This window comes from Cyprinodon tularosa, unplaced genomic scaffold (genome assembly GCF_016077235.1).
Source record: "Cyprinodon tularosa strain WSP-4 unplaced genomic scaffold, ASM1607723v1 ctg45, whole genome shotgun sequence".
NCBI classification, from domain to species: domain Eukaryota; kingdom Metazoa; phylum Chordata; class Actinopteri; order Cyprinodontiformes; family Cyprinodontidae; genus Cyprinodon; species Cyprinodon tularosa.
In genome coordinates this window covers 393,038-420,941 of record NW_024039174.1, presented here as the reverse complement: position 1 = coordinate 420,941, position 27,904 = coordinate 393,038, and the positions used below count along the sequence as shown (strand labels likewise).

General features: G+C 40.7%; 1 protein-coding gene across 1 annotated transcript; it reads right to left on the bottom strand.

The window, feature by feature from the left end:
- Positions 1 to 1,521: 1,521 nt before the first annotated feature.
- Positions 1,522 to 26,412, bottom strand: LOC119793337 (protein-cysteine N-palmitoyltransferase HHAT-like protein). Its single transcript, XM_038300475.1, has 12 exons — positions 26,215 to 26,412; positions 18,084 to 18,203; positions 13,646 to 13,713; positions 13,440 to 13,553; positions 11,260 to 11,454; positions 10,599 to 10,808; positions 9,044 to 9,215; positions 7,311 to 7,455; positions 7,148 to 7,183; positions 6,868 to 7,069; positions 6,542 to 6,683; positions 1,522 to 2,604 (listed from the first exon to the last, which is right to left on the bottom strand). Exons 2-12 carry the CDS (start codon positions 18,187 to 18,189, stop codon positions 2,462 to 2,464), a joined length of 1,533 nt encoding a protein of 510 aa, XP_038156403.1. The 5' UTR covers positions 18,190 to 18,203; positions 26,215 to 26,412; the 3' UTR covers positions 1,522 to 2,461.
- Between the last annotated feature and the right edge of the window lie 1,492 nt (positions 26,413 to 27,904).

Below are 27,904 nucleotides of genomic sequence, written 5' to 3'. Positions count from 1 at the left end.
TGTTCTACTTATAATGCAATGTCCATATAATCTGTAAAACTCCTTTAATGAATTATAATAAAGCAATTTACATGCATAACTAAAATGGAACACTATGGCGATAGCCGTACTGCTCCACTTGTGAAAGCTAAATCTGTTGGGCCCTTTTTCGGCATCAAGCCAATTATTCTTATTGCCACATTGTCAGACAGGACACTGTAAAAAAAAAAAATAATTTTTCTTTCTTTCCACATAAAAAAAAAAATCAAACTTATCCTTAAAACGTTTAATAAAATTACCCAAAATGGCTATGTTCTTACTTTTTGATCAACTTCAATTCAATAATAATTTCAATAGCAAAACACCTTAAAAAAATTTCACGTCACATGTATTTCAAATTCCTCAATCTAGAATCATCCCCTGAATGCATAGGGAAAATTTAGGATAGCTGCAAAAGTTTTTATTTGACTCTGTTACTCAGTGATCTGTTTGAATTAGATCAACTAAATGTTTATGTTATAAATGCATATCTGCCTGTTAATAGTAAAAAACAATTTGCATCTAAATGGAAAGAGTCGGATGTTACAACCAACCCTGGAGCTGGGGAAAGTTGCAACACTCTTTGGGGATGGGATTGTTGCAATATATAAATAAAATTCAGATTGAATTTTATTGCATAGTTTTTCATTAGCTTTGGTCAGATGCCAATTATATAGTGAGTTTTATGCAGATGTAGGAATTCAGTGACATAGGAAAAATGGAACAACTTATGAGTCCGTTACCTTTTATTTATTCAGTTACCAGTGTGTGCATGCATTATGTAACATTTACATTTGAGGAAAATGTTTTTAAAAACAATTCTATAAAACCACAGCTGAGGAAAATTTAACTATATTACATAACTTACTACCTGTCATTAAGACCCCATTATCTGCTTAGGTATATGGCAACTAGATAATTGTATCTAGCAGTATAATAGCATTGTTGAGATTAAAATATATGTATATTTTAATAGAATTTGACTATTCACTGGATCCTCTTCAGCTTTAAAACACAGTTGAGGAAGGTCATGCACTCAGACACATGTGCACATGCAAACACATTCATAAACCTCCTGCCCAAGCTTTAACCTCATAAGATGTATTATACTAAAGTAAAAACTAATGAGTGAGTGTTAAAAATACTGTTTTTTTGTATTATTGGGGACAATGCAGGAGCTTCTGCAATGGATGTGGGGACATCCAATGTTCAGCAGGAGTGTCTTCACTCTAGCTAGTTTCTGATTGAAGAAAAATTGTATGTTTCTTCCATCCTGTTACAAATGTCCATCCATCCTGTTACAAATCTTCCCCTAATCATCACCTAAAAGGTCTGAGTAGGTAAACTGTAATTAACCCCCACACCCTGTTATTAAATATTCTTTAAACTCCTAAAACTCATTTTATAGAAAAAAAAAAAAAACAACAACCTTTATAATTCCCTGAAGCACTATATATAAGTCACAGTTCTTTCTGCAGTGGACAAAAAAATGAGCCGGCCTCAGAGCAGGGTGAAATATATCTTTATTTTAAGACAGATAAATAAACAGCCATTTGCATGAAAAACCTGAATGATAAAATACATACTAATCTTTTTAAAGTTACCCCTGTTCCCTTTCCACACCAAAGACATGCTGCAGGGTTTTGTTGACAGGCACTAAAAGACTGACCCTTTGCACTGTACGGTCTGTTGTGTACCTTGCAAATAGAGGATCTGAAGTGTGTAAGATGGGCTGGAGGAATATAAACTGATATTCATCAGCAATTTCTTATTAAAATAAAAAAAAAAAACGGGATGTTAAACAAGGCATTGACCCTCTGAATACTGTATAGGGACAAGTTACATTCAGATAACCAACACATGGCCACTATCAAAAACAATATTCTCTACTATAACTTTGCTTTTCCTATAGGGCAGTGGAGATTAGACATGGTACAATCAACTGAAAACTTTGTGGAAGATCTCCACAGCACCCTTTGAGTTTTTCCATATTGCCATTTACTTTCAAGTCTTTTTCCCTTAAGTGAGATTAAGGGTTGTGATAATAGGCCTGAGAAATGGACTATACTGCAGACAACAAGAATGTTCAAATATGAAAGTAATTCAAATGGTAGTGTTCAAACAGAGCAAAGTAGCTGCTCATTTAAATATGGATCTTTGTCTATCCTTCTATTAATTGTTTTGTTTTTAAAACCTGTAATCCACATAATAAACATTTGTTTAGATAAGATTTAGATACAAAATATGTAATTGTGGGATTTATTGCCAAAGTATGTGCCGATTATCTACTGGAAGTGCACTTGAGGATGGTCAACAATGCTCGCTTCTGACAAGCAAAAGCTTTGCCTTGTTGAACTTTAAAGTTGCCGAATGGCTTTAACAGCCTGGTTCTGTTACAGCTGGCGAGGCTGACGATGAAAGCATATCCTGGTTTTCTGTTTGATTATTCAGCTTTCTCTTTGCCACCATCCACTGGCTTCACTGGGTCTGGATCCTCCAGCAGGGCCTGCTGACGTTCTCTTTCCTTCACCAGCTGAACACCACAGTAGGTCACCAGCAGCACGGACAGAGTGGACAGAGGGAAACCTGAGGAATGGGGATGGAAAAATACAACAGGGGAAAGTGAAAATGAGAATTACATTAAAAAATATGATTTCCATCTCTTTTTTTTTACGGTGGTTAATTAAATTAAACAAAAATAATACAACCTTGTCCCTTTAACACGTATTAGGACTCACAGTAAAAATGTGTAAAAAAAAAACAAAAAAACTTGACATTACTTTATATTTTAATGCATTAACATGGTTTCACAACGATGCTCCAAACTTTGCTGTCTTCCAAGTTTAAGATGCAGCTCTGCTCCAATAAAACTATTGTAGCTTCCCAACTGGTCTCATGACACAAAGCAATTCAGCAATTTTCTTTAAATGTCCTGTAATGCCTTGAGATGATGTGTTGTGAATTGGTACTATATTGTGGGGAGTGGTGGCCTATTGGTCAGGGCATAGAGCTTGGAATCCTGAGGTTCTGGGTTCGAGCCCCACACCCACAGACTGCCACTCTGGGTATCTGAGCAAGACCCTTAACCTCAATCTGCTCCCTGGGCGCCCCACGATGGTAGCCCATCACTCCCTAAGGGAATGGGTTAAATGCAGAGGTAAATTTCTCCTATTATACAGGTGCTGGTCATAAAATTAGAATATCATGAAAAAGTAGATTGATTTCAGTAATTCCATTTAAAAAGTGAAACTTGTATATTATATTCATACATTACATACAAACTCATATATTTCAGATGTTTATTTTGTTTAATTTTGATGATTACAAATGACAACAAATGAAAATCTCAAATTCATCATATCAGAAAATTAGAATATTGTGAAAAGGTTCAAAATTGATGGCCCCTGGTGCCACACTCTAATCAGCTAATTAACTCAAACCACCTGCAAAAGCCTTTAAATGGTCTTTCAGTCTAGTTCTATAGGCTACACAATCATGGGGAAGACTGCTGACTTGACAGTTGTCCAAAAGACGACCATCGACACCTTGCACAAGGAGGGCAAGACACAAAAGGTCATCGCTAAAGAGGCTGGCTGTTCACAGAGCTCAGTGTCCAAGCACATTAATAGAGAGGCGAAGGGAAGGAAAAGATGTGGTCGAAAAAAGTGTACAAGCAAGAGAGATAACCGCACCCTGGAGAGGATTGTGAAACAAAACCCCTTCAAAAATGTGGGGGAGATTCACAAAGAGTGGACTGCAGCTGGAGTGAGTGCTTCATGAACCACCACACACAGACGTATGAAAGACATGGGTTTCTGCTGTCGCATTCCTTGTGTCAAGCCACTCTTGAACCACAGACAGCGTCAGAAGCGTCTTGCCTGGGCTAAAGAGAAACAGGACTGGACTGCTGGTGAGTGGTCCAAAGTCATGTTCTCTGATGAAAGTAAATTTTGCATTTCCTTTGGAAATCAAGGTCCCAGAGTCTGGAGGAAAAGAAGAGAGGCACTTCATCCACGTTGCTTGAAGTCCAGTGTAAAGTTTCCACAGTCAGTGATGGTTTGGGGTGCCATGTCATCTGCTGGTGTTGGTCCATTGTGTTTTCTGAGGTCCAGGGTCAACGCAGCCACATACCAGGAAGTTTTAGAGCACTTCATGCTTCCTGCAGCTGACCAACTTTTTGGAGATGCAGATTTCATTTTCCAACAGGACTTGGCACCTGCACACAGTGCCAAAGCTACCAGTACCTGGTTGAAGGACCATGGTATCCCTGTTCTTAATTGGCCAGCAAACTCTCCTGACCTTAACCCCATAGAAAATCTATGGGGTATTGTGAAGAAGAAGATGCAATACACCAGACCCAACAATTCAGAAGAGCTAAAAGCCACTATTAGAGCAACCTGGGCTATCATAACACCTGAGCAGTGCCACAGACTGATCGACTCCATGCCACGCCGCATTGCTGCAGTAATACAGGCCAAAGGAGGCCCAACTAAATACTGAGTGCTGTACATGCTCATACTTTTCATGTTCATACTTTTCAGTTGGCCAACATTTCTATAAATCCTTTGTTTTTATTGGTCTTCAGTAATATTCTAATTTTCTGATATGATGAATTTGAGATTTTCATTTGTTGTCATTTGTAATCATCAAAATTAAACAAAATAAACATCTGAAATATATGAGTTTGTATGTAATGTATGAATATAATATACAAGTTTCACTTTTTAAATGGAATTACTGAAATCAATCTACTTTTTCATGATATTCTAATTTTATGACCAGCACCTGTATATAATATTATATATTCTCCTATTATATATAATATAATCCTATTATATTATTACAACAAATAGCATTTAATTGAACTGAAATTTTTGCTTAACCCTTGGGAAATGTTATAGAAATGGAATACATTTAGTACTTGTCAGAAGGGGGGTTGTGTAACATATCTACACGCCAGGTTAAAATAATTCTGTTTGGATGATTACATTTATATGCTATAATTCTTGCATTAAATGGATGCAGTCAAATCAAAAGTCAGATTTTCTAATTTCTAGGTTGTCAGATTTTGGGTAAAGCAGTTTGAGGATCTCTTGATTCTTGTCATAACATGGAAGAACATGGAAGGGTCCTACCCTTTAGAAACAGGATCCAGGTAGCTTATATCTAGCGTATATCACAGTATCAAATTTCTTAGTGTCTCAGAGAAACCTTTGTGGAGTATTGAATGATTCATGGGAGTCAGTTGTCCGGTCAACATGTGTTTGTGGAATTTTACCTGAATATGTCCATATTACCCCAAGAATTATGAGGGGGAATGCTGCATGTTTTTTCAGGGATATCTGTAAAGGTTATGTGGTCATTTAACCCAAAGGCAGAGCTGTGCGTATCTTTTAAGTACACAATTAAATTGTTCCCAGAGTGGAATGGTCTCTACCAGGGCTGCCCCTTGTGTCTGATCCTGACTGTGGTCTTAGGATCTCAGGGTTTAGTTATGGAAATGAAGGTCTACAGACTAGTGACTCTTTGCTTCCTACTAATGGATGATGCAGTTCTATACTTTAAAACCCTAACCTTCAGCATACACTGTGAAAATGTCTGCAATTTATAGCCAAATACAAAGTTGTCATGATGTGAGTCAGCTCCTTTAAGTCTGTAGCCATTTTTCTTAAACAAATCATTGTTAATTATTCCCTCTAGGCAAGGTAACAGCCTCAAGCAAATAATTAATGTATTTGTGGTAGGTGGCAGAGGGTGACAGTGGCATTGGATGTAAGAGTTTGCCCTGAAATCGAAGGGTTGACGGTTCAAGCCCAGACTCCGAATTTCAGTGTCGTTGTGTCCTTGGGCAAGACACTTCACCTGCATTGTCTACTGATGGTGGTCAGAGGGCCTGGTGGTGCCAGTGTACGGCCCCTCTTCTGTCAGTGAGCCCCAGGGCAGCTGGCTACAATGTAGCTTGCCACTATCAGTGTGTGTGTGCATGGGTGAATGAATGTAGTGTAAAGTGCTTTGGTCAAGTCTCCTAACTTGAATAAAGGTGCTACCGGTATATTAGTACATGCCATTTACCAAGGTGCTCTGTTTTTTTGTTTTGTTTAAAGAGCTGGACCAAAAGCAAGCTCTTAGTTTATAGTTCAGACCCTTACCTTTAGTCATTTGGTGAAAATTATGACCAAAGTGAGGGCGAACCCAGATACAAGTAGGTTTAGAGAGCCTTCTATTGCAGGATGACTGGCCTTTGCTTTACAAATATTTTGGGGAGCTTGCAATAGAGCTTGTTCCCAAGGGTCTTCAAGCACCTGGGTAAGAGAAGACTGCGGGATAGACCTGAATAACGAGAAATGCACTTGGCATTTTGCCTAGGAAAGCCAAGGGATAACCTTGAACAAGCTAGATAATGCATATGTTATTTCCCCTCTGGACCCATTACCTCACTGAAAAGCGTAAGACAATAGATGTATGAATTTCAGTGAGAGAATTTAAAGGCTTTTAACATTATTTTGCGCATATTTTAACCCACCTTTGAAAATAATCCTTCTGCCCACCAATTTGGCAAACTCCAAACTGTTCAGGGAGAGAACATTGTAGAGTACAATAGCCCAGAAGTTGGCAGCGTTGAAGACACCCCTGATCCTGCGAGACATAGCTTCACCCATAGCATTCTAAATACAAGAAGAAGTACACACCTTTATTCTTCAATGATTTCCCTAAATCTTACTCAAACATAGTCATATGGCTAAAGGACTAATGCACTTAAACATTTTCAAAAGGTTATAATTACAGTGATGTGCAAATCGGTGGTGAACATTACTTAATATAAAGGGGTTATCTTTTATTGCTTCTTACCTCCATCATAGAAAACGGTGGAATGGAGAACAACTTTGCCACCCAAAGCTCAAAGTTGAGGCCAAAGCAGTTGAAAAATGACCAGATGTAAACCAGCTCACATGGGCCCAGCCACAAGGTGGTGACGGCAAAAGTACACACGGTTGCAAGAAGTTCTTTAAAGATCTTGTCATGATTCTCACCAATGTAGTCATAGACATACCTGAAAGGACGTCACATCAGCTCAAACCAAAATCACATTGTATCACCACCATCATTAGTCTGAACGAAAAACACTCACTTGCAAAGCCAGTCGTTGATGCCTCTGTCAAAGTGGCTGCAAAAACAAAACAAAGCAATTTATTTAAATTTCTTTGGTGCAAAACTATGCAGTGTCTGACTGATTTCAAGATTTAACAGTACATCATTTCACAGAGATTGTGGAAAGAGGGAGTTCCACGTACGTCTCAGCAAAGACATAGAGCATGGTGATACATTTGGGAGGCTGAGGCGGGTCCAGGTGGTCCAGTGCAGCCACGGTGTTGATAACACCAAACATTAAAGCTGCTTTTATCCAGTCATACACCAGGTTGGAATAGGCCAGGCCCGCTACAATGAAAACAGTTTAGATAATCTGTCAAAACATTTTTATTTGCAAGTGTTCAGCTTGATGCATGCCAAAATACTTTTCTGTGCAATGCTAAAGTTGTCCTATACCTTAAAGATTGCTCAAAGTGCTCTTTATTCAACTGTTTAAATGCCAATAAAGCCTCTCTGGCCCTTAACGTTTTTAATTTTAATGAGAAGTAAACTGACTCCACCACTCTAGATCTAGGACCCCTGACAGAATATTTTAAACCGACCGTCATGAATTTGGGTTTGAAGGTAGATAGTGATTTAAAAATGAGAAAGCAAATTGGAGCTTACAACTAGATCATCCCACAGCATCTGATGGGTAAACTGGTACAGCTGGACTTAAATACACCCCTTTGCAATCGGCTGCTAACTTTCTCACAAACAGACTCCGGTCAGTCCATGTCGGACAGAACACCTCTGATGTCATCACACTGAGTACAGGCTGCCCACAGCACTGCGTCCCGAACCCCCTGCTGTTTACACTGATGACACATGATTGCGTCCCCAGGTTCATCACCAATCACATCGTGAAGTTTGCAGACGACACCACGATGATGGGCTTCATCAGAGACGAAAATGTCCAGGACTACAAAGAGGAGGTGGAACAGCTGGTGGACTTGTGCAGAGACAACAACCTGATCCTGAATGTGGAGAAGATGAAGGAGATAATCTTGGACTTCAGGATGAACCGGCCTAACTACGCTACACTGGTTATCAACACCTCAGCTGTAGAGGTGGTCAGCAGCACCAAATTCCTGGGGGTGTACATCACAGACAAGCTCACCAGGACTGTAAACACCACGTCACTGGTCAAAAGGGCACGAAAGCACATGTACTTCTTGCAAAGGATGAGGAGAGCCCACCTGCCCTCACCCATCCTCACCACCTACTACAGAAGCACCATAGAGAGCGTTCTGACCAGCTGTCTCACTGTGTGGTGTGGAGGCTGCAGCGCCTCAGACTGGAAGAAAGTGAGAGGAGTGGTGAAAACAGCAGAGAGGATCATCGGGGCTCCTCTTCCCTCCATTAAAGAAATGTCCTCCCAGCGCTGCGTGTCCCAAGCCCGTAACATTACAGAACCCCTCACGCCCCCACCATGGACTGTTCTCCCTGCTGCCCTCTGGGAAGAGGCTTTGCAGCATTCAATGAAGGTCCAGCAGATTCTGCAGATTTCCAGCACACTTTTCTTCCCCACTGCCATCAGACTGCTGAACTGTTGAAAATCATGTTACAGACTCTGCGTCACACTGATAAGACCAAACCCAAAATACTGCATTATTGCACCATTTATATTAATGTTCTGAACTTCCATACCAATGTGTTTTTATCAACCATGTTTTTTTTTCTCCCATATTGTTTACATTTGATCCCTGCTGCACTTTTTGAAATGGAAATGTTCGTTTCAGTACTAAGCTACTGATCATTCACTGTCTGAAAGCTGTCCAAAATTAAATTTCATTTTGTATACACTCTGTGTATACAAAAAGACAATAAAAGTTTGGGGACTTGTTTTAATTTCAAAAAGTAAGGTTTCTATGTCAGTGATATTTAATATGCTCACCAAGACACCAGTCAGATAGCTTGTTGACCAAGTTCATGTCACTGGGTATTGTCAAGATATACAGGTAATGGAAGAAGACGTCCACCACCAGTATAATTCCCAGGTGTACCAAGGCTTTGGTGGTGATGTTCCACATCTCCCTCTCCTTGCGGGTAAGCTGAGTGTTATTAGCCTGCAGAGGAAAAAATCATCAGCAATTCCTTGGAGTTTAAAAGTATACTATTTGAATTATATTTCTTAATATCCCAGGATCTAAATAAATCACATCATAAATACGTACACTATATTGCCAAAAGTATTTGCTCACCCATCCAAATTATTGGAATCAGGTGTTCCAATCACTTCCATGGCCACAGGTGTATAAATTCAAGCACCTAGGCATGCAGACTGTTTTTACAAACATTTGTGAAAGAATGGGTCGCTCTCAGGAGCTCAGTGAATTCCAGCGTGGAACTGTGATAGGATGCCACCTGTGCAACAAATCCAGTCGTGAAATTTCCTCGCTCCTAAATATTCCACAGTCAACTGTCAGCTGTATTATAAGAAAATGGAAGTGTTTGGGAACGACAGCAACTCAGCCACGAAGAGGTAGGCCACGTAAACTGACGGAGCGGGGTCAGCGGATGCTGACGCGCATAGTGCGAAGAGCTCGCCAACTTTCTGCAGAGTCAATCACTACAGACCTCCAAACTTCATGTGGCCTTCAGATTAGCTCAAGAACAGTGCGCAGAGAGCTTCATGGAATGGGTTTCCATGGTCGAGCAGCTGCATCCAAGCCATACATCACCAAGTGCAATGCAAAGCGTCGGATGCGGTGGTGTAAAGCACGCCGCCACTGGACTCTAGAGCAGTGGAGACGCGTTCTCTGGAGTGACGAATCGCGCTTCTCCATCTGGCAATCTGATGGACGGGTCTGGGTTTGGCGGTTGCCAGGAGAACGGTACTTGTCTGACTGCATTGTGCCAAGTGTAAAGTTTGGTGGAGGGGGGATTATGGTGTGAGGTTGTTTTTCAGGAGCTGGGCTTGGCCCCTTAGTTCCAGTGAAAGGAACTCTGAATGCTTCAGCATACCAAGACATTTTGGACAATTCCATGCTCCCAACTTTGTGGGAACAGTTTGGAGCTGGCCCCTTCCTCTTCCAACATGACTGTGCACCAGTGCACAAAGCAAGGTCCATAAAGACATGGATGACAGAGTCTGGTGTGGATGAACTTGACTGGCCTGCACAGAGTCCTGACCTCAACCCGATAGAACACCTTTGGGATGAATTAGAGCGGAGACTGAGAGCCAGGCCTTCTCGTCCAACATCAGTGTGCGACCTCACAAATGCGCTTCTGGAAGAATGGTCAAAAATTCCCATAAACACACTCCTAAACCTTGTGGACAGCCTTCCCAGAAGAGTTGAAGCTGTTCTAGCTGCAAAGGGTGGACCGACGTCATATTGAACCCTATGGATTAGGAACGGGATGTCACTTAAGCTCATATGTGAGTCAAGGCAGGTGAGCAAATACTTTTGGCAATATAGTGTATCTGGTGTGTGTATCTGCAGCCTCACCTGGGCATGAAAACGGTCGAAAGTCATAATAGGTCCAAAAAAGAAGAACGGGAGGTAGAAGTTGTATTTCAGGAGGTCAGAGAAGGAAAAGTTTCCCTCTTTCCTGTCACAGTTCTCCAAAGCGAAGCTCATGCAGCGCATGATGCTGAAGCCACAGCCTCCGTAGAACAGGACATCTTGCAGGTCAAAAGATCCAGTCACTAAAGCCTCCTACAGGGGGAAACAATGGTCTGTAAGCTCAAAGTGCAAAAACTGTATTTGTGCAAGACATATGTTTGAGTGCAAAGATGTTAAGAGTATTGTTTCCCATTTTTCTGATATTTGATGAACATGTTGATATGACAGTTTTATTTCAGTACAAAACCATCATGAGTTCTCTTATGCACTGCACAGAAGTTTCCAGACCTACTTGCATATTTCTGTAATGATCTTGATTAATACTTCTTTGGACAATGACTGCTTAACTATTGTTAAAGACAATTTCAAGGTTTTTCTGAAAGCTATGCTCCTTGGAAGCAATGTGTGGGGTTGTAAAGTCTTCAACAGCGTTTGATGTACTGCAAAGTAAATATTATGTTTGACAATATGTAAACTCTCTGCCATGAAACTGACACAGCCAGTTGTCTGTGTTTGTGTTTCAAGGAGGGAACCAACCATTCACCTGCCAGGAGTTATACGGCTCCAGCTTGATGGAGGCCAGCGTGCTCAGACCTACAGCAAAGCACATCCATTTCTTCTTAACAAGGGCGACGCTGTAGAGTATGATGCAGTGGGACACAACCAGAGCCATGAAGGTCCAGCCCATGGTGACCAGGACGGCGAGACCTCCGTACACGGCAAAGGTCAAGGATCTGTGCTGTAGGAAAAAAACAAAAGAAGCCAATATCAGTGTTAATGCATCTAAACCGCATGCCTAATTAAATGCCACAATGCAAACAATGTTAGCTAAATAACATAATGGAACTATTCACTCATTATAGGTTAGGAAATCTACATTCCTATGGGCAATTCAAATAAGACGTGACAAGTGTGAATACATTCACAACTTTATTAAAGTTACCATACATCCATCAGTACCAATCTTAAGGTAAACATGTAACAAGACACAAAACATTTAAAAAACAACATTTTTTAAAACATAAAAAAGAACAAAAGTGTTTAAAACCAGGTAAATAAACTCCTGACCGCAAAGCGTAGTTCAATTTCATGCATCACCGCAGTCATATATCAGAGCTTAGGTCATAATCTTTCAAAAGTCTATCTACCCCGATAACTGTCTGCATATCTTTTACATTACAATCACAAAGTTTAATGCAAAGTATGGAAATTCTATGTGATAAACTAACACAGTCACTGAATAACTGGGAAGTAGAAGAAACTTTTCAGGGGTTTCTGTATATGATAATCTAAAAAGAGTATTAGATTCAATACAATACAATGAAAAATAACCTTTTTTCTTAAGTTTGTTTTTTTTTCAGGCAGTTTCTATTAGCTTCAAGTAACAGGAGACTATGATTCCACTTATTCTTCATTGTGAAATAGCTTGTTCAGATTAGATGGAGGGAACATTTATTATCACTAGTATTGCACCGATACCGATACCAGTATCGGGCAGGACCCTGATCCAGCACTAAAATGGTGGTATTGGTACTGGATTCGCTTTGTATTAGTCATTTTCCTGCTTAACAAAGGTAGGCAGCAGCTTGAAAAAGCCATTATTTTACATCCAAGTACTATGCAGTTCTTCATATATGCACACGCACATTAATTTTAAACAGATGGTATCAATATGGCATCGGTATCGGCCGATACTGCACAGCCAGGTATCGGTGCAGAACTAATTACTACCTGCCCCTTTAGATTTTTCTTGACATAAATAAGGCCATTCTAACTCATGGCCTCCTCTCTGTGCCACTGCAATGTAACTCTGGCTGGATGTTTAGTGCTGCTGTCCCTCTAGAAGGTGAAGCCCAGTCCCCATCTTTAACTTCATCTTCCATGTTTTCTAGTATGTTTAACTCCATCCTGCTTCCAACTTACTCTGCTATGCTTCCGTATCCCTGCAGGAGAAAATCCTCACTGAGACTGAGCTTAGTGTGACATGCAATATCTGTTCCTTGGTATACAAGGTGTATTGCAAGTAACCAAGGAAGTTAACCCATGTTTTCTATGTTCCCTTCTGATGATGTTCTTGCAAATATGGCTTTCTTTCCAAATTTGTGGCTCAAAAGCAACCATCTGACGTTCTCCAGATCCTGCTGTAATACTTGGCCTTTATAATGCTGCTTGTTTAATATATATATATTGTTATAAATATTTATAAAAATAAATACAAAATATTTGGAGGTATCCAGGTAAAGGGGGTTCAGTAGAAAAACATACTAAGCACACTCTTTGCACTTCTGAATTAGGTACTACTTTAATTTGCTCTGTCAAATAAGATCATTTAAAGATGTAATATTGCGTTGTGATAAATATTAAAGTTACGCTGCATGTGCTTTTGCAGTGCAGCATATTAGTAACAACACACATGTTTGATAACTATTGAAATATCCAATTTTGACTTGCTGAATTTAAGGCATTACTTAACACAACGTCTGTTAATCACATCACTACGATGCAGCTTTGTATACGCAGTAACACTACATACCCAATCAAATCTGATGGATGGCCTTGATTGCGTGCATTCACAAGAGCAGTACATACTGTGTATACAGATCATATGTGACATATGCATTTTTCAGGCTACATACAAAACAAAAAATACACACAGACAAACTGATGTGCCATCTCAAAGATTTTCACAGCATTTCCTCGGCTCTAGAGTACACACCCACACACCTTTGGAGCTAGCAGGGTAAATATCTTTGCAAAGATCACATGACCGGTGAGAGCAAAAAGGATATGATTGCGGAATGTAGAGAACCACATCACCCACTCGAAGTCCGCCACATCCTGTAACCAAAACAAAGGCGTCAAAAGTAACTGCTGATGATACCTACTCATCTGCCTGTTTGTTGTCTTAGGATCTTGTATGATATACTCACCATTTTCCTGCCAAAGTAATGCCATCCTGGTTTCACGCTTGCTTTAAACGCCTTTCTGTTCACATTGTCTGGATAAAAGAAAAAAAAACAAATGTATCCTAAAGGTGGATATTTGAAAAGCTTTAGTCTAAAAAACATGGATTACCAGCAGTGTAAATGTACTATCTGACAGCCTGCTTGGTCCCTTACATGATAATGAATATTACATAACCCACTCGGTACTGAGCTTTCTATTTTTGAGACAGAACAATTCTAATCATGCAATAATCTTGTTGGAGGAGATTCATTTTCTGAGAAGCCTGATAATAAATCACAACATTAATGTGCATGCATTGAAAAAAAGCACTATAATGTTTAAAACTGGCAGATCAAGCAGAGTGTGGTAGAGACTCTGTATAGCAGGAGCTCCCACTGCTTTTCTTGATTACCCTAATGGCTGTGAAAAAGAGGCTAATGATGTGAGGGTAGGTAAGGGAAAGCCTCTTATAGCGAGCAGCAGCCTTCTATTACCAGTTAGAAGTGATGCTGTAGCATCAACACATGGACTGCAGAGATAAGACTGCCAGCAAAACATTAAGAAGAAAGTAGGGGAAGATGACTGACAGCAGGACGAAGCCTGGACCCATTTGACAGCACAGACTGTGACAATCAGTACCAGGCACCGGATCACAGCCTGTCTATTCAGACCCATATATGCAGAAGGATTTCTTCATCATATAGGAGCCTGAATATTTTTACATTTTACAGAATCTGTAAGGAATACACTAAAAGTGAAATTAAGGCAGCAAGGAAAACTTATAAAACGTATAAAATACAACTCTCCATAAATTGTCACCAAATTAGGAACACAGGAGTTCCTTTGGGGAAAATTGTCTCTTTTTAATCTGCTTTATGAACCTCGATCTACTTTTGAATTAAAATGGGAAAGCTAATAGGTGAAGACCTAATTTTTGAAGATTTTTTTTTTCACTTGTGTAAATCCTTCTATATAATCAGCTGCAAATATGTGTGTTCACTGAAAAGCTGTCTTATTAAAACTGCTTCTACTAAATTGCCTACAGACAGACCAAATTCACACCCATGAAATTGTTCCATATTTTTTTACACTTCTACAACAAACTTTAATGTATGGTAATTCATGTTTAAAGATAAATGAATACAAGTGAGTAAGTAACTATTACTTGGATAGAAAGTGATTATCTGACACTTTTTACCAGTGTGGTATGCATCGATATACAGCCACACTCTGCTGTGAAGTACCAGTTTGCCAAGATATAAAAAAGTAAGGGTGTAACGTAATTTCCCAGGTTTTGGACATTCCTTAAACCCCCTGAAGAGATTGGCACAAATGCAAAAAAAAAACAAAAACCTGTCAGCAGAAGAAGAGACAATATTCAAAGAGGTAGCCTAGAATTAGCCCTAGGGAGACAAGCTGCAGAGATCTGCAGCTCCGGATGCAAAACATATTGATAGGGCAGCTATCAATCCTGCTTTCAAAAAGTCTGGCCTTTGTCAAAAGGTGGCAAGAAGATAACAAGCTGTTCTTCTTCTTTCTGTTTGAGTTTGCAAACATTTGAATGAAGTTTCTCTTGCTAGATGAAGGCAAAGTTTAACTTTTGGTTTGATACATGATGGTGGCTACATCATGCCGTGGGGATGTTTTTCTTGAATATGAATATGTTCTGAGTTAATGGGGAAAATCTGGAGCAAACGAATGTAGAAATCCCAAGGTTTGCATAATAACTTGAGACTGGGGCTGAGGTTACTTTCCTTAAACATGCAGCACTATGTGATATAATGGCCTAGTCCAGAGTTAACCAATTAAAAATCAGCGGGGTCAGAATAAAGAAAATCATCAACAGTAAAGGAACTGAGACATTTGAAAATAATAATCTGTTAGTTTAAACACAATTTAACACTGAACTAAAACTAGGTTTTTATGCATCCATTTTATACATATACGTTCTTGGGAGTTTGCCCAACCAGTCCACATGTGTTTTGTGGACTTGGAGAAGGCATTCAACTGTGTCCCTCGTGCTGCCCTGTGGGGGGCGCTCCAGGAGTATGGAGTCGGGGGCCCTTTATTAGGGGCCATCCGTTCTCTGTACAAGCGGAGCAGGAGCCTGGTTCGCATTGCCGGCATTAAGTCGGACCTGTTCCCGGTGCATGTTGGACTCCGACAGGGCTGCCCTCTGTCACCGGTCCTGTTCATAACTTTTATGGACAGGATTTCTAGGCGCAGCCAAGGACCGGAGGGGGTCTGGTTCGGGGACCAGCGGATCTCGTCCCTGCTTTTTGCGGATGATGTAGTTCTGCTGGCTCCCTCCTGCCAAGACCTACAGTGTGCGCTGGGGCGGTTCGCAGCCGAGTGTGAAGCGGCCGGGATGAGAATCAGCTCCTCCAAGTCCGAGGCCATGGTTCTCGACCGGAAAAAGGTGGCTTGTCCCCTTCAGGTTGGAGGAGAGTCCCTGCCTCAAGTGGAGGAGTTCAAGTATGTTGGGGTCCTGTTCACGAGTGAGGGAAGAACGGAGCGGGAGATCGATAGACAGATCGGTGCGGCTGCTGCAATAATGCGGACGCTGTACCGGTCTGTCGTGGTGAAGAGAGAGCTGAGCGAAAAGGCAAAGCTCTCAATTTACCGTTCGGTCTACGTTCCTACCCTCACCTATGGTCATGAAATTTGGATCATGACCGAAAGAACGAGATCCCGGATACAAGCGGCTGAAATGAGCTTCCTCCGCAGGGTGGCTGGGCTCTCCCTTAGAGATAGGGTGAGGAGCTCGGTCATTCGAGAGAGGCTCAGTGTAGAGCCGGTTCTCCTCCACATCGAGAGGAGTCAGTTGAGGTGGCTCGGACATCTTCTTCGGATGCCCCCTGGACGCCTTCCTCGGGAGGTGTTCCAGGCACGTCCCACTGGGAGGAGGCCCAGGGGACGACCCAGAACACGCTGGAGAGACTATGTCTCTCGGCTGGCCTGGGAGCGCCTAGGGCTTCCCCCAGCAGAGCTGGGGGAGGTGTCTGCGGAGAGGGAAGTCTGGGAGTCTCTGCTTAGTCTGCTGCCCTCGCGACCCGGTTCCGGATAAAGCGGGAGACGACGAGTACGAGTACAAGTACGAAGAGTATATTTCCATTTTAAAATCTAATGTGTTTTTTTAAAGTAGAGAACAACAATCATTCAGTTTGGTAAATAGACAGTTTCCTGATTCACATATTTTATAAAACACCTGAACTGACTATTAATTGTTTTTTCTTTTCTTTTTTATGGCTTATTTAGAGCAGTGGGCTTTACGCTGCCCTGCAAGGCTTTTAAACCTGGGTTTTATTGGCGACAAAGCCATTCTCAAGCACCTATCAAGTTGCTCAATCGTGAGCCTGGATCGATATTTATTTTTGATTATGTTCATAGTGTAGAATACTGCTTCACAGCAGTGGGTTGAGCCAAACATATCTAACTGTGCAGGGTCCTCTTTAAGCACGCCATTTCACTTTTCTGTCACCACTTCACAGCGCTTCTTCCAGCAGTCCATACTCTCTCTGCTCTCTTTTCCTCTTCTTCTCCTTCTTTCCCATTGCCTGGCTTGCCACAGGTTTGCCTGCTGTGACTAAAAGTGACTAGCAGCAATGACCCAGACTGACACAGCTAATTGGCTAATTTGTATCACATGTAGCTTGGTTGCAGACTCTCCGAAGGGCTTTACCATACTAACAGGAGAAGAGGCGCAAGTGAAGTTAGACACTGTAGTTGGAAAACATGCAGTAATTTATAAATGTTTTAAATCAGGTTGGATCCGGATAATCCAGATCCAGACCAAGGTTCGCCAATCCGTGAACTCTGGCCTGGTCAAAGTACAGACCTAAATCAGGTTTAGAATCTTTTACCAATATTTCACACAAATAATTCCAGTAAAATTAATAGAAGTTTGTTGTTATGATGTTGCGTTGCATCGTGGCACAGTTTGTAGCCTTGCAGCAGGAGTTTACGGGTTCGATTCCTAGCCCAGGGTCTTTCTACATGAAGTATGCAGGTTCTCCTTGTCCATGCTTGGTTTCTCTTTAGTTACTCCAGCTTCCTCCCACAGTCCAAAAACATGACTGTTTGGTTAATTGGTGTCTCTAACTTGTCCTTAGGTGTGCGTGTATGTGCATGGTTGTATATCACTCTGTGTCTCTGTGTTGCCCTGCAACAGACTGGCAGCCTGTCCAGGGTGTACCCCGCCTTTTGCCCAGAGAATGCCAGAGATAATCACTGGCCCCATAGTGACCCTGACGGAATAAGCGGGAGAACATGGATGGATGGGTGCTGTAAAGTTACAAAACACTTAACAGTTCAATATTGTGAGTACTTTGAGAGCTCTTTGTGACAACAACTAAGAAATAAAAGCTAATAAAGCCAATGGAGCCAGCGTTTTCAATTCCTCCTGAGGGGTTATGCACTCACCACTTGAGGCTTCAAATATCCAACTGCCAGCCCATATCAGTGCGCCTGCGAGTACAGCAGAGTAGAGATACAGCTCATATCTGGGGAGAGCAGCCTTGAACCCCATGGTGAATCTGTGCACTGGAAGCCGAAAGGGGGAGAATCAGTTACAACCAACAATGGTTGGATATACCTGAAAGATGGTAAGCTTTGTTCCACAAACAGCTTCAGACATGAAATATATATATATATATCAGTGGCGGCCGGCCCATAGGGGGCGCTGGGGCACCGCCCTCCCTGATAAGAAGAGAGAAACGTAAAATATATTTTTAGAAATTTTTTTTTTTTTTATAATGTTTTTATTCATGTGACAAGGTCAAGTACAAACAATGAAAATAATGAAAGGATTTTTTTTTTTCCATTTTTACAAAAACAACAACCCCTCATTCCCTTCCCTTCCCCAGCCCTCCCCAATCCTACAAGATTATGCTATAAATCAGTAATAACCCACATCCTTCCTTCTTACCGTACAAGAACATGTGAATAAAAAAAAAAAAAAAAAAGGGAGAGCAGCAAGTACAACACAAATAAACAGAAAACACCACAAAACAAAACTGAGAAGTAAAAATGTTTCAATGGGCCGAGATGAAGCCTGGAGGAAAAGAAAAAAGCAATTAAAAGTCAGGTTTCAAAAGTGGACGCTTCACCCGTCCTGCAGTGTCTTCATTCTAGCTATGTAGCTAATCATGCAGCCCCAAACTGAATCAAATTTTCCAGGTGCCACCCTCAGATCATATTTAATTTTCTCCAGGTCTATGTGCAACATGAGATCTTTAAGCCACAGTGAAGCTTTTGGGGCCCCTGGTGCCTTCCATTCCAACAAAATTCTTCTCCGCGCTAATAGAGAAGCAAAAGCAATACTATCCTTGAACTTTTTCTTAATTTTTTTATGGTCTATTAATCCAAAAATAGCCAATTCAGGACAAGGTGTCAATTTCACATTTAGTGCTTCTCCAAGATGTTTTAAAACAGCCGTCCAGTAATCTTGCAGACGGGGACAGGACCAGAACATGTGAGTCATGTTTGCTGGTGACATGTGACACCTATTGCATACGTCTGCGACCTCGGGATAAATTTTGGAAAGTTTAGAATTGGTAAAATAAATACGATGGACAACCTTAAATTGTATGAGATTAAGCCTGGAGCAAGATGAACTATTATTTACACGAGTTAATGCTGAGTCCCAGACGCCGTCATCAATACCCCTACCAAGTTCTTGTTCCCAGTCTTTCTTGATTTTATCAAGAGATGTCTCTTTGAGATGGGATATTAAGGTGTATATTTTGGAGATAAGGCCTTTCTGATTTGTGGGAATGTCCAAAATTAAGTCAATTACTGAGTTAGGTGGGGCATTAGGAAAATAGCTGCTATTGGATTTAACAAAGTTACGAATCTGGAAGTATCGGAATAGATGAGATTTTGGGAGGTTGAATTTTCCACATAATTCGTTGAAGCTAGCAAAGACATTGTTAATATATAGATCACTTAGCCTAACAAGGCCAGATCTCTGCCATAGAGAAAAGGCATTATCAATGCTAGGAGGGAGGAAGAGATGGTTGTTATGTATGGGGCTGTAATTGGACAGTCCTATGAGTCCAAAAGTACGTCTGAATTGGAGCCAAATTTTAAGGGTGGAGACGACAATTGGGTTACATGTATATTGGGATGGTCGAAAGGGCAATATTTGTGTAAGTAAAGCTAGAAGTGACGTAGAACAGGATTTAGCTTCTAGTTTACACCAGATTAATTCAGGTTCGCGAATCCAGAGAGTCATTTTGTTTATGTTGGCTGCCCAATAGTAGAGTCTTAGATCAGGGAGTGACAAACCACCAACCGACTTATGCCTTTGTAAAAGCTCTCTCCTTATTCTGGCAGTCTTGCCTTTCCATATAAAAGATTAAATTAGCCTATTGATAGCACGAAAAAAGGAATTGGGTAAAAAGATCGGCAAGCATTGGAAAAGATAGAGAAAACGTGGAAGCACGTTCATTTTGATGCAGTTTACCCTTCCCGCTATAGTTATGTGCAAGTTACACCATCTTTCCAGATCTGATTTAAGCTTTTCAATTAGGGGTTGAAAATTGGTCTTGTAGAGATCTGACATCGTGCGGCAAATATGCACTCCTAAATATTTAAAGCTGCTTTTAGACACTTTAAATGGAAAACACACATCAGGGATCCCGAGGGCTAAGTTATTTACAGGAAAACATTCGCTTTTTGAGAAGTTCAACTTATAGCCGGAAAATGCTCCAAAACGGTTTAGCAATTCAGTTATTTTGGGGATGGTGGTTACTGGATCAGAAATAAACAATAGTAAATCGTCTGCATACAAGGAAAGTGTATGTTCCAAACCACATCTGTAGATTCCTTTATTAAAACTGGCCGATTTATGTACAATAGATAAAGGTTCGATTGCCACAGCAAACAACAGTGGACTCAGAGGGCACCCTTGGCGGGTTCCTCGGTTAAGTGTGAAATATTGGGATTTCATCCCATTAGTGCTTACAGATGCTTTAGGGGAAGAGTATAAGAGTGAAATCCAAGATGTATACCTAGACCCAATGCAAAACCTCTTTAAGACCTCTAATAAATAACTCCACTCCACCCTATCAAAAGCCTTTTCTGCATCCAGGGAGATCACCACTTCTGGCATCTCCCCGGATGCGGGAGAGAAAAGAAGGTCGAGGAGGCGGCGGACGTTGGAAAAAGAGTGTCTGTTTTTCATAAACCCGGTTTGTTCGGGTGAGATTATGCTCGGCATGACTGATTCAAGACGTAAGGCCAGTGCCTTAGCTAGAATCTTATAATCAGCATTTAAAAGGGAGATAGGACGGTAAGAGCTACACTCGGAATCTTCTTTACCCGGCTTTAGTAATAAGGTTATTGATGCCTCTGTGAGAGTTTGGGGCAGAGCTCCCCGGTCCAGAGAGTCATTGAACATGTCTAAGAGAAGAGGAGTTAATTTGTCAGCAAATTTTTTATAAAACTCTATAGGGTAACCATCAGGGCCAGGGGCCTTGCCACTCTGCATTAGTTTAATTGAGTTTGCTATTTCACGAGATTCTAAGGGTCGATCCATTTCACTCTTCTGGATAGCAGAAATGGGTGGAAAATTTAGGTTATCCAGAAAGCTCATCATGTTTGTTTTGTCAGGTGGGGATTGTGACGTGTATAGTTCAGAGTAAAATGTTTTAAAGGTTTCATTTATGACAGATGGCGCTACTGTAAGTTCACCTGAAGGGGTTCTTATCTGTTTAATTTGCTGGGATACAGATTGGTTTTTTATTAGGCGTGACAGATGGCGTCCTGCCTTCTCACCATGTTCGTAGAGAAATCCACGCGATCGTAACATTAATTTTTCAGTTTCTTGTGTTGACAGCAAGTTATATTCCATTTGAAGGGTTTGCCTTCTCTTTATCTAATTCAGGGGATGGAGATGTTGATAATTTTCTGTCCAATTCTGTTATGCTTTTCATGAGTTGTTCCTGTTTTTGTTTTTTGAGTTTATTTACTCTTGCAGAATAAGAAATAATCTCTCCTCGGACTACCACCTTTAATGTCTCCCACAGTAGAGATGGGGATATGAGATCAGACTTGTTGTAGATAAGAAAGTCATCGATTACTTTGGGTATTGTTTGGCAAAAGTCCTCATTATTAAGCAATGTGCAATTCAGCCTCCATGGGGGGCGTGTTTTTTGTAAAAGTGTAAACGAAAGGTCGAGTAGCACTGGAGCATGATCAGATACCACTATCGTAGAATATTCTATGTTCTCAACGACAGGAAGAAAATAATTATCAATGTAAAAGTAATCAATTCTTGAGAATGTTTTGTGGACCTGAGAGTAAAAAGAAAATTGTTTTTTATCAGGATAGATAAAGCGCCATGGATCCAAACCTCCTACTTGATCCATAAACGTTGAAATTGCTTTAGCAACTTTAGAAGGGGAATCCTGTCGTGGGGAGGATTTGTCTAGCAAAGGATTTATAGTACAGTTAAGGTCGCCTCCTAAGATAAAGTGGTGGGAAGTTAAGTCTGGTAAAAGTGAGGTTATTTTCTTAATAAATGCCTCATCGTCCCAATTTGGTCCATAGAGATTAACAAGAACAACAGGTACATTAATGAGGGAGCCTGAGACTATAACAAACCGGCCTTGATGGTCAGCTATAACGTTTGTTGGGTAGAACTGTATTTTTTTATGTATTAAAATCGCTGTACCCCTTGCTTTGCTACTAAAATTGGAATGGAAACTTTGGCCAACCCATGAAGCCTTTAACCTATGGTGATCCTTAGCGATCAAATGCGTCTCCTGTAAAAAAGCAATTTCGTTTTAAGATGTTTCAAATGGGAAAAAACTCTACCCCTTTTTACTGGACCATTGATCCCTTTAACATTCCAAGAGACAAATCTGAGAGAGGATATCCCTTTTTTTGTAGTATTAGCCATAGACTAATATGTAAGTATATGGTAGGAAAAACCACTGCATGGTAGAAGAACGTGGTGTTACAAAAGCACAGACAAAAATAGAGACAGAAGCAAATCTGTAGGATCTACCACCCCAATACCCCAAAACAAAAACCCTTAGAACAGGGAACAAATAAACATACCTAAACCTCCCTAAGCAGGTCCTAAGAACGAGAACTAGCAGCGGGACTCCATAGACTCTGTTACTTCCGTGTGACATAAACTTATGAACTTAACACTCACCGAGCAGACGGGGCTCCTAAATCTGCAAATGTGTCTACAATGTATAATAGGTGCAAAATAAACAGAAATATCAGGGGGCAGTAATACTCCCATATCAGCATTCAGATTAGAGAAAAATAAGTTAAAAAAATAAATAAATAAATAAATAAAAAATAAAAAAAATTAAATAATAATAAAAACAATAATAATAATAATAATAATGATGATAATAATAATAATAATAAAATATAACATAAAAAAAAAAATAATAATAATAATAAAAAAAAAAATAATAATAATAATAAAAAAAAAAAAAAAAAAAAAACAACTTAAGTAGCCCTTTGGAATTACATCTTGATCGTTATAAACGTCCAAACGTTACCGTGCACAGGGTCCAGATAAAGCCGGCATCCTCAATAAATCCACTAACCGGTGGGAGCGATGCGCTCGTTGTAAAAAACCTGGGCTTTTTCTGGAGAGTCAAAATAGAAGTTCTCATTTCGGAACGAGACCTGGAGACAGGCAGGGTGCAGCAGGCGGAATTTTATTCCTTTCAGGTAGAGAAAGTTTTTGATGGTATTGAATGCAGCCCGTTTTTTGGCCAGAGCAGCGCTGATGTCCGGATAAACTCTCAGCTCGGAGCCGCGGTAATCCATCTTGTGTTGTCTGGCCCATCGGAGGACTTTTTCCTTCTCTTGGAGGCGGAGGAATTTAATGATGAAGGCTGTCGGTTTCCCGGCGCTGGCATCACCTGGTCTGGGGCCGAGGGAGCGGTGAGCTTGCTCTATCTCGGGAGGACTGTCGAAAACGTCCGGCCCCATCACCGCCATGAGCAGGTTGGAAGCAAACTTGGTCGGGTCCTGGTCTCTCTCGCTCCCCTCAGGTATGTTGATAATCCGCAGGTTGGGGCGCCTGGACCGGTTCTCGAGGTCGTCTACTCGTTCCAGGAGAACCGTGGCTTGGGATTGTAAGGTCTTAACAACAGCTTCCATCTCTGTGATTTTTTCGAAGTTTTCACTCACCACGACTTCAGTATTAGTAAGACGGTTATTAAATGACGTCACCTGCTGACCCAGTGAGTCCACTGACTGCTTCAGAGATTCAGTTGACTGTTGGATCAGGATAGCCATGTCAGCTTTGAAGCTATCACGTTGTTTAGTGAAAAGAGCCTCAAGGTCGGTCCTGGTGACTGGGTCGGAGTGGCCTCCGCTGTCGGCGCTTCTGCCCCCCCGGTGTGGGAGTTCAGGTGCGGCTGCGGTGGCCATGCTGGCTAGCTTAGCTGAGACGCTAGCTGCCCGAGTTGTTACTGCCGGCTGAGGGTTAGAGTTTGAGGAGCTCATAACGTCGCAATGTACCTTCTTACATAAGATTGAGTAATGCACGAGTCAGTCCAAGGAAAAGCACAGTTAAACTGGTAGACTTGAAAGGTAAATGAAAAGTTCGGCTGGAGCTCCCTGCTCTCACGTCTGCTCTCTACGTCATCAAACCGGAAACCCTGGTCAATATATTTTTTAGAAATTAACTCATAAATGTCAGTTTTACTCTCTAGACTGTGTACCTATAAGCAAAACAAATTATATAAACTACATTTCCCTATCTACTGTCATTAATTTGTGGATTTCCACAGACAGACTCCTACCGTCTCTGTTCTGGGGGCTGTGATCAGACAGCCCCACATTTGCAGAGAATCTGTCAATCATGTACTATTGCTAGGTGAATTTAATGGCCAATCAGCGTCTCGGAACTTTATGGTCTTGGGGCGCTGAAAATACTGCGCTTTAACAGGCTTCTGAACCCAAGCGCAGGTGCAGACAATTAGAGGGAAGATGGCGAACGTAACGAACGAGATGCAGCTTCCACCAAATTCGGTGAGATCCTTATTTATCTACCCGTTTGCCAGAAGAACATCCCTGTTGTAGCATATGAACATTTCATGTCATGGTTATTGTGACTGTGACGAATCCACCTCGTCGCTTAAAAAAACCTCTCTAACTTTGCGCGCCACACACACATTCCTGTGATACTGTGTTTGTGAGGACCAATACACTCGCGCTGAGACCAGTCCATTAACTTAAAACACACAAGCTGTTCCTGGTTACCTGCTGGCATATTGAGGGTGCACACTTAATATTTCAGTGGGGTTAGCCTTGTGTGTGGGTGTGTACGTGTTTATGCTATGGGGACTTGTCATCTTCAGTCTGGCTGCGTCTTTGCTGGGTTCAAACCCAGTTTGGTGTAATTGAATAAGTCAATGAATCTGTGTTAAAGAATTAAGTTGTAAAAATTATTTGTTTTTGTACATCAATTGTTTGTGGAGGTAATATATGGACAAAACTGATTAATGAGAAGAAATCAGAAAAAAGAGAGCAGAGGGTAGGGGCTTAAACTATTTAATGAGGGCTGTGGGAAGAAAAGCGGCAATTTTTGTTTTCTGTTTCTTTGTTACATTGCTGGTAACTGGAGGGAGGCTGAGGCCCAGAGGATCTTGTATATGTTTAGTTTCTTTTGCACCCTGTTTTGAGTTTTTGAGCACAATAAATCACCAACACCGGTAACCCGACTGAGCCTGGATTCTTGGAGGCCAAAGAACCCCGTCACAGTGACCCAAATCATCACTGTTACTGTTATTATATAGTAAATTAAATCATTACTGTTAAATTGTATGTATTGTCCAATTGTTTATTTGAATTCTTATTCCGGATTAGTTGGAGACATACACTAGGCTATATCAGCCCCACCAAAAATATTTTTCACCAGCCGCCACTGATATATATATATATATATATATATATATATATATATATATATATATATATATATATATATATATATATATATATATATATATATATATATATATATATATATATATATATATATATATATATATATATAAAGCCTTTATGATAGAGAGACCATAGACTTAAATGGGGCTGCAGGAGGTCTGACTCCTCGGAATCAGCACCGTCAGCTGCGCAACCCTACCCCTCCTTCCTATTTTAGCTCTTGCAGTTGGTCTGCTGTGCAGCAGGGCAGCTGCTTTGCTATGTGATCTGAGCTTTGCTGGTGATTCACTTCACAGAATAATTAGCTCTGACTGGAATAACCAAGAATGGAGTCCCGGGAGTAAGAAAACTGGGTCCAGCTACTTCCCAGTGCAGGACAGCGCACTTGCGCACCGGCGCGTGTTTTGGTGTGAGTGAAGCGCGCTCTAAAAGGAGTTGGGCTAAAAACTCCTGCATGCTCATGCCAACATGTAACCATGGTGTTGCAGGACCCCAGCAAAGTGTTCCGCATACAAATGAAGGTTTTTGTTTTGTTTTACTGCACAATAAATAAAGAGAAATAACAGATTTACTGACTGCATTATTTGGGATCTCTAACAATACAAATCTAAGTGTTACCAACCTTGTTTTCGCTTTGCACAATCAGTGTTGCTTCCGGTGTCGGCAGTAGAGGAAAGAAATTAGAAATCAAACGGATGACGGGTTATGCAGGTTCACCGGTTCATCCGTCCCTGTGCGGGCTGGGCGCTCCTTGCGATCAGCGGCCAGGGCCAGTCAGGATGATGCGGGCTCAACCAAAGGAGGAGGAGGAGGATATATTTATGCTTCACTATCTACAGCACTGCAGTAAGGGGTGGTCCACGACGAGCCCATCAGCAGTACAGCAGAAAAAACACATTGAGACTGTGGTTGGACAGATGAACGATATGCATGGCATCAATCATCCGCAGCAGATTGAATGGAAACTAATATCTGATCAAAATGCAAAGTAAGGCTATTAGACTTCAATAACCACTGAAATAAAAAAACAATTAATCAAATATATAAAGCCATTTACTTGCAGATTTGTTTTATTCGACTCATTTAGAGGAATTTCTGCTATTTGCAACTGTTTTGCATCACAGGATCATTACATAACTACAAAACTGTAATTTTTTTTCTTTCTACTATTAAGATGATGAAACAAATCGACAATAAATATCTTACAAAACAATTAGAAGAACAATTAGAAGTAATAGAATATTTTAACAAATGACAGCCTGATTAATATGTCATGCATTTTTGTTAGGCTTACCAGAGTCACTACTCTGTGGGTTCATTTTTACTGCAATGAGAGCTCCAAGCCCTTTGGGATGTCTACAAGGGCTTTGTATCTTTATTTACAAAATAGCTTAAGAATTTGGGGCAGAACATCCGAGAATACATTTTATCATTCCTGATTGGATTTAGGTCTGGACTTTGACTAGGCCATTTTAACATATTTGATCTAAACCATACAAAAGCAGCTTGGGGTCTAAATTCAGAGTCTACTTCATGTTTTTACCTGAATGTCCGCCCCAGTTTAAATAGTTAAAAGTTTCAAAAAGTTTATTCCACCATCCACAAACATTCCCTTCAGCTCCCATCTTCCCAACTCACCTGAGGGAAAACATCCTCACAATAAGATGCTGCCACCTATTTTTATCACCATAGGAATGTTGCATTCAGGATGATAGGCAGTTTTAGTCTTCTACTACATAAATATGGCATTTTTCACACCAGATTGCATTCTTACATAAAGATACAATTTACAGCTTGTAACAAGCTGCACATTTCTTATTGTTTTACAGTAATTTCTTCCATCATTGTGTTCATCTTGCAACTCTTCTATAAAGCTGCATGACTACTTTTACACAAAAGCTATGAGTCTGCAGCTTCTTCTGTGTTTATTATCACACTATTCTCTGACTATTGGTCTTTTTTTCAACCCTGTCAGTTTAGGTGAAAGGGCATATCTTGTAATTGGTATCTACTTTACTCTTTAGATTTTCAACTGATCTATCATTGAATGCTGTTAAATGCTTGTCACATTAGTTGAGATATAGAAACTGCTTTAAAAGATAATCCTGTGTTGTTTTTCCATGATCCCGTTTTACAAAATGTTCTCTAAAAAAATTCCAAGCTATCATATATTTGCTTTACTATGCTAAATTATAGAAGTGGATGCCTTTTTCCTAATTTGGTGATAGAAAGGTATGTATGGGTATGAGATGAATGAATGCCAAATATCCTAAATGCAATTTTCCAGATTTAAGCTCTAGATGGCGCTCTGA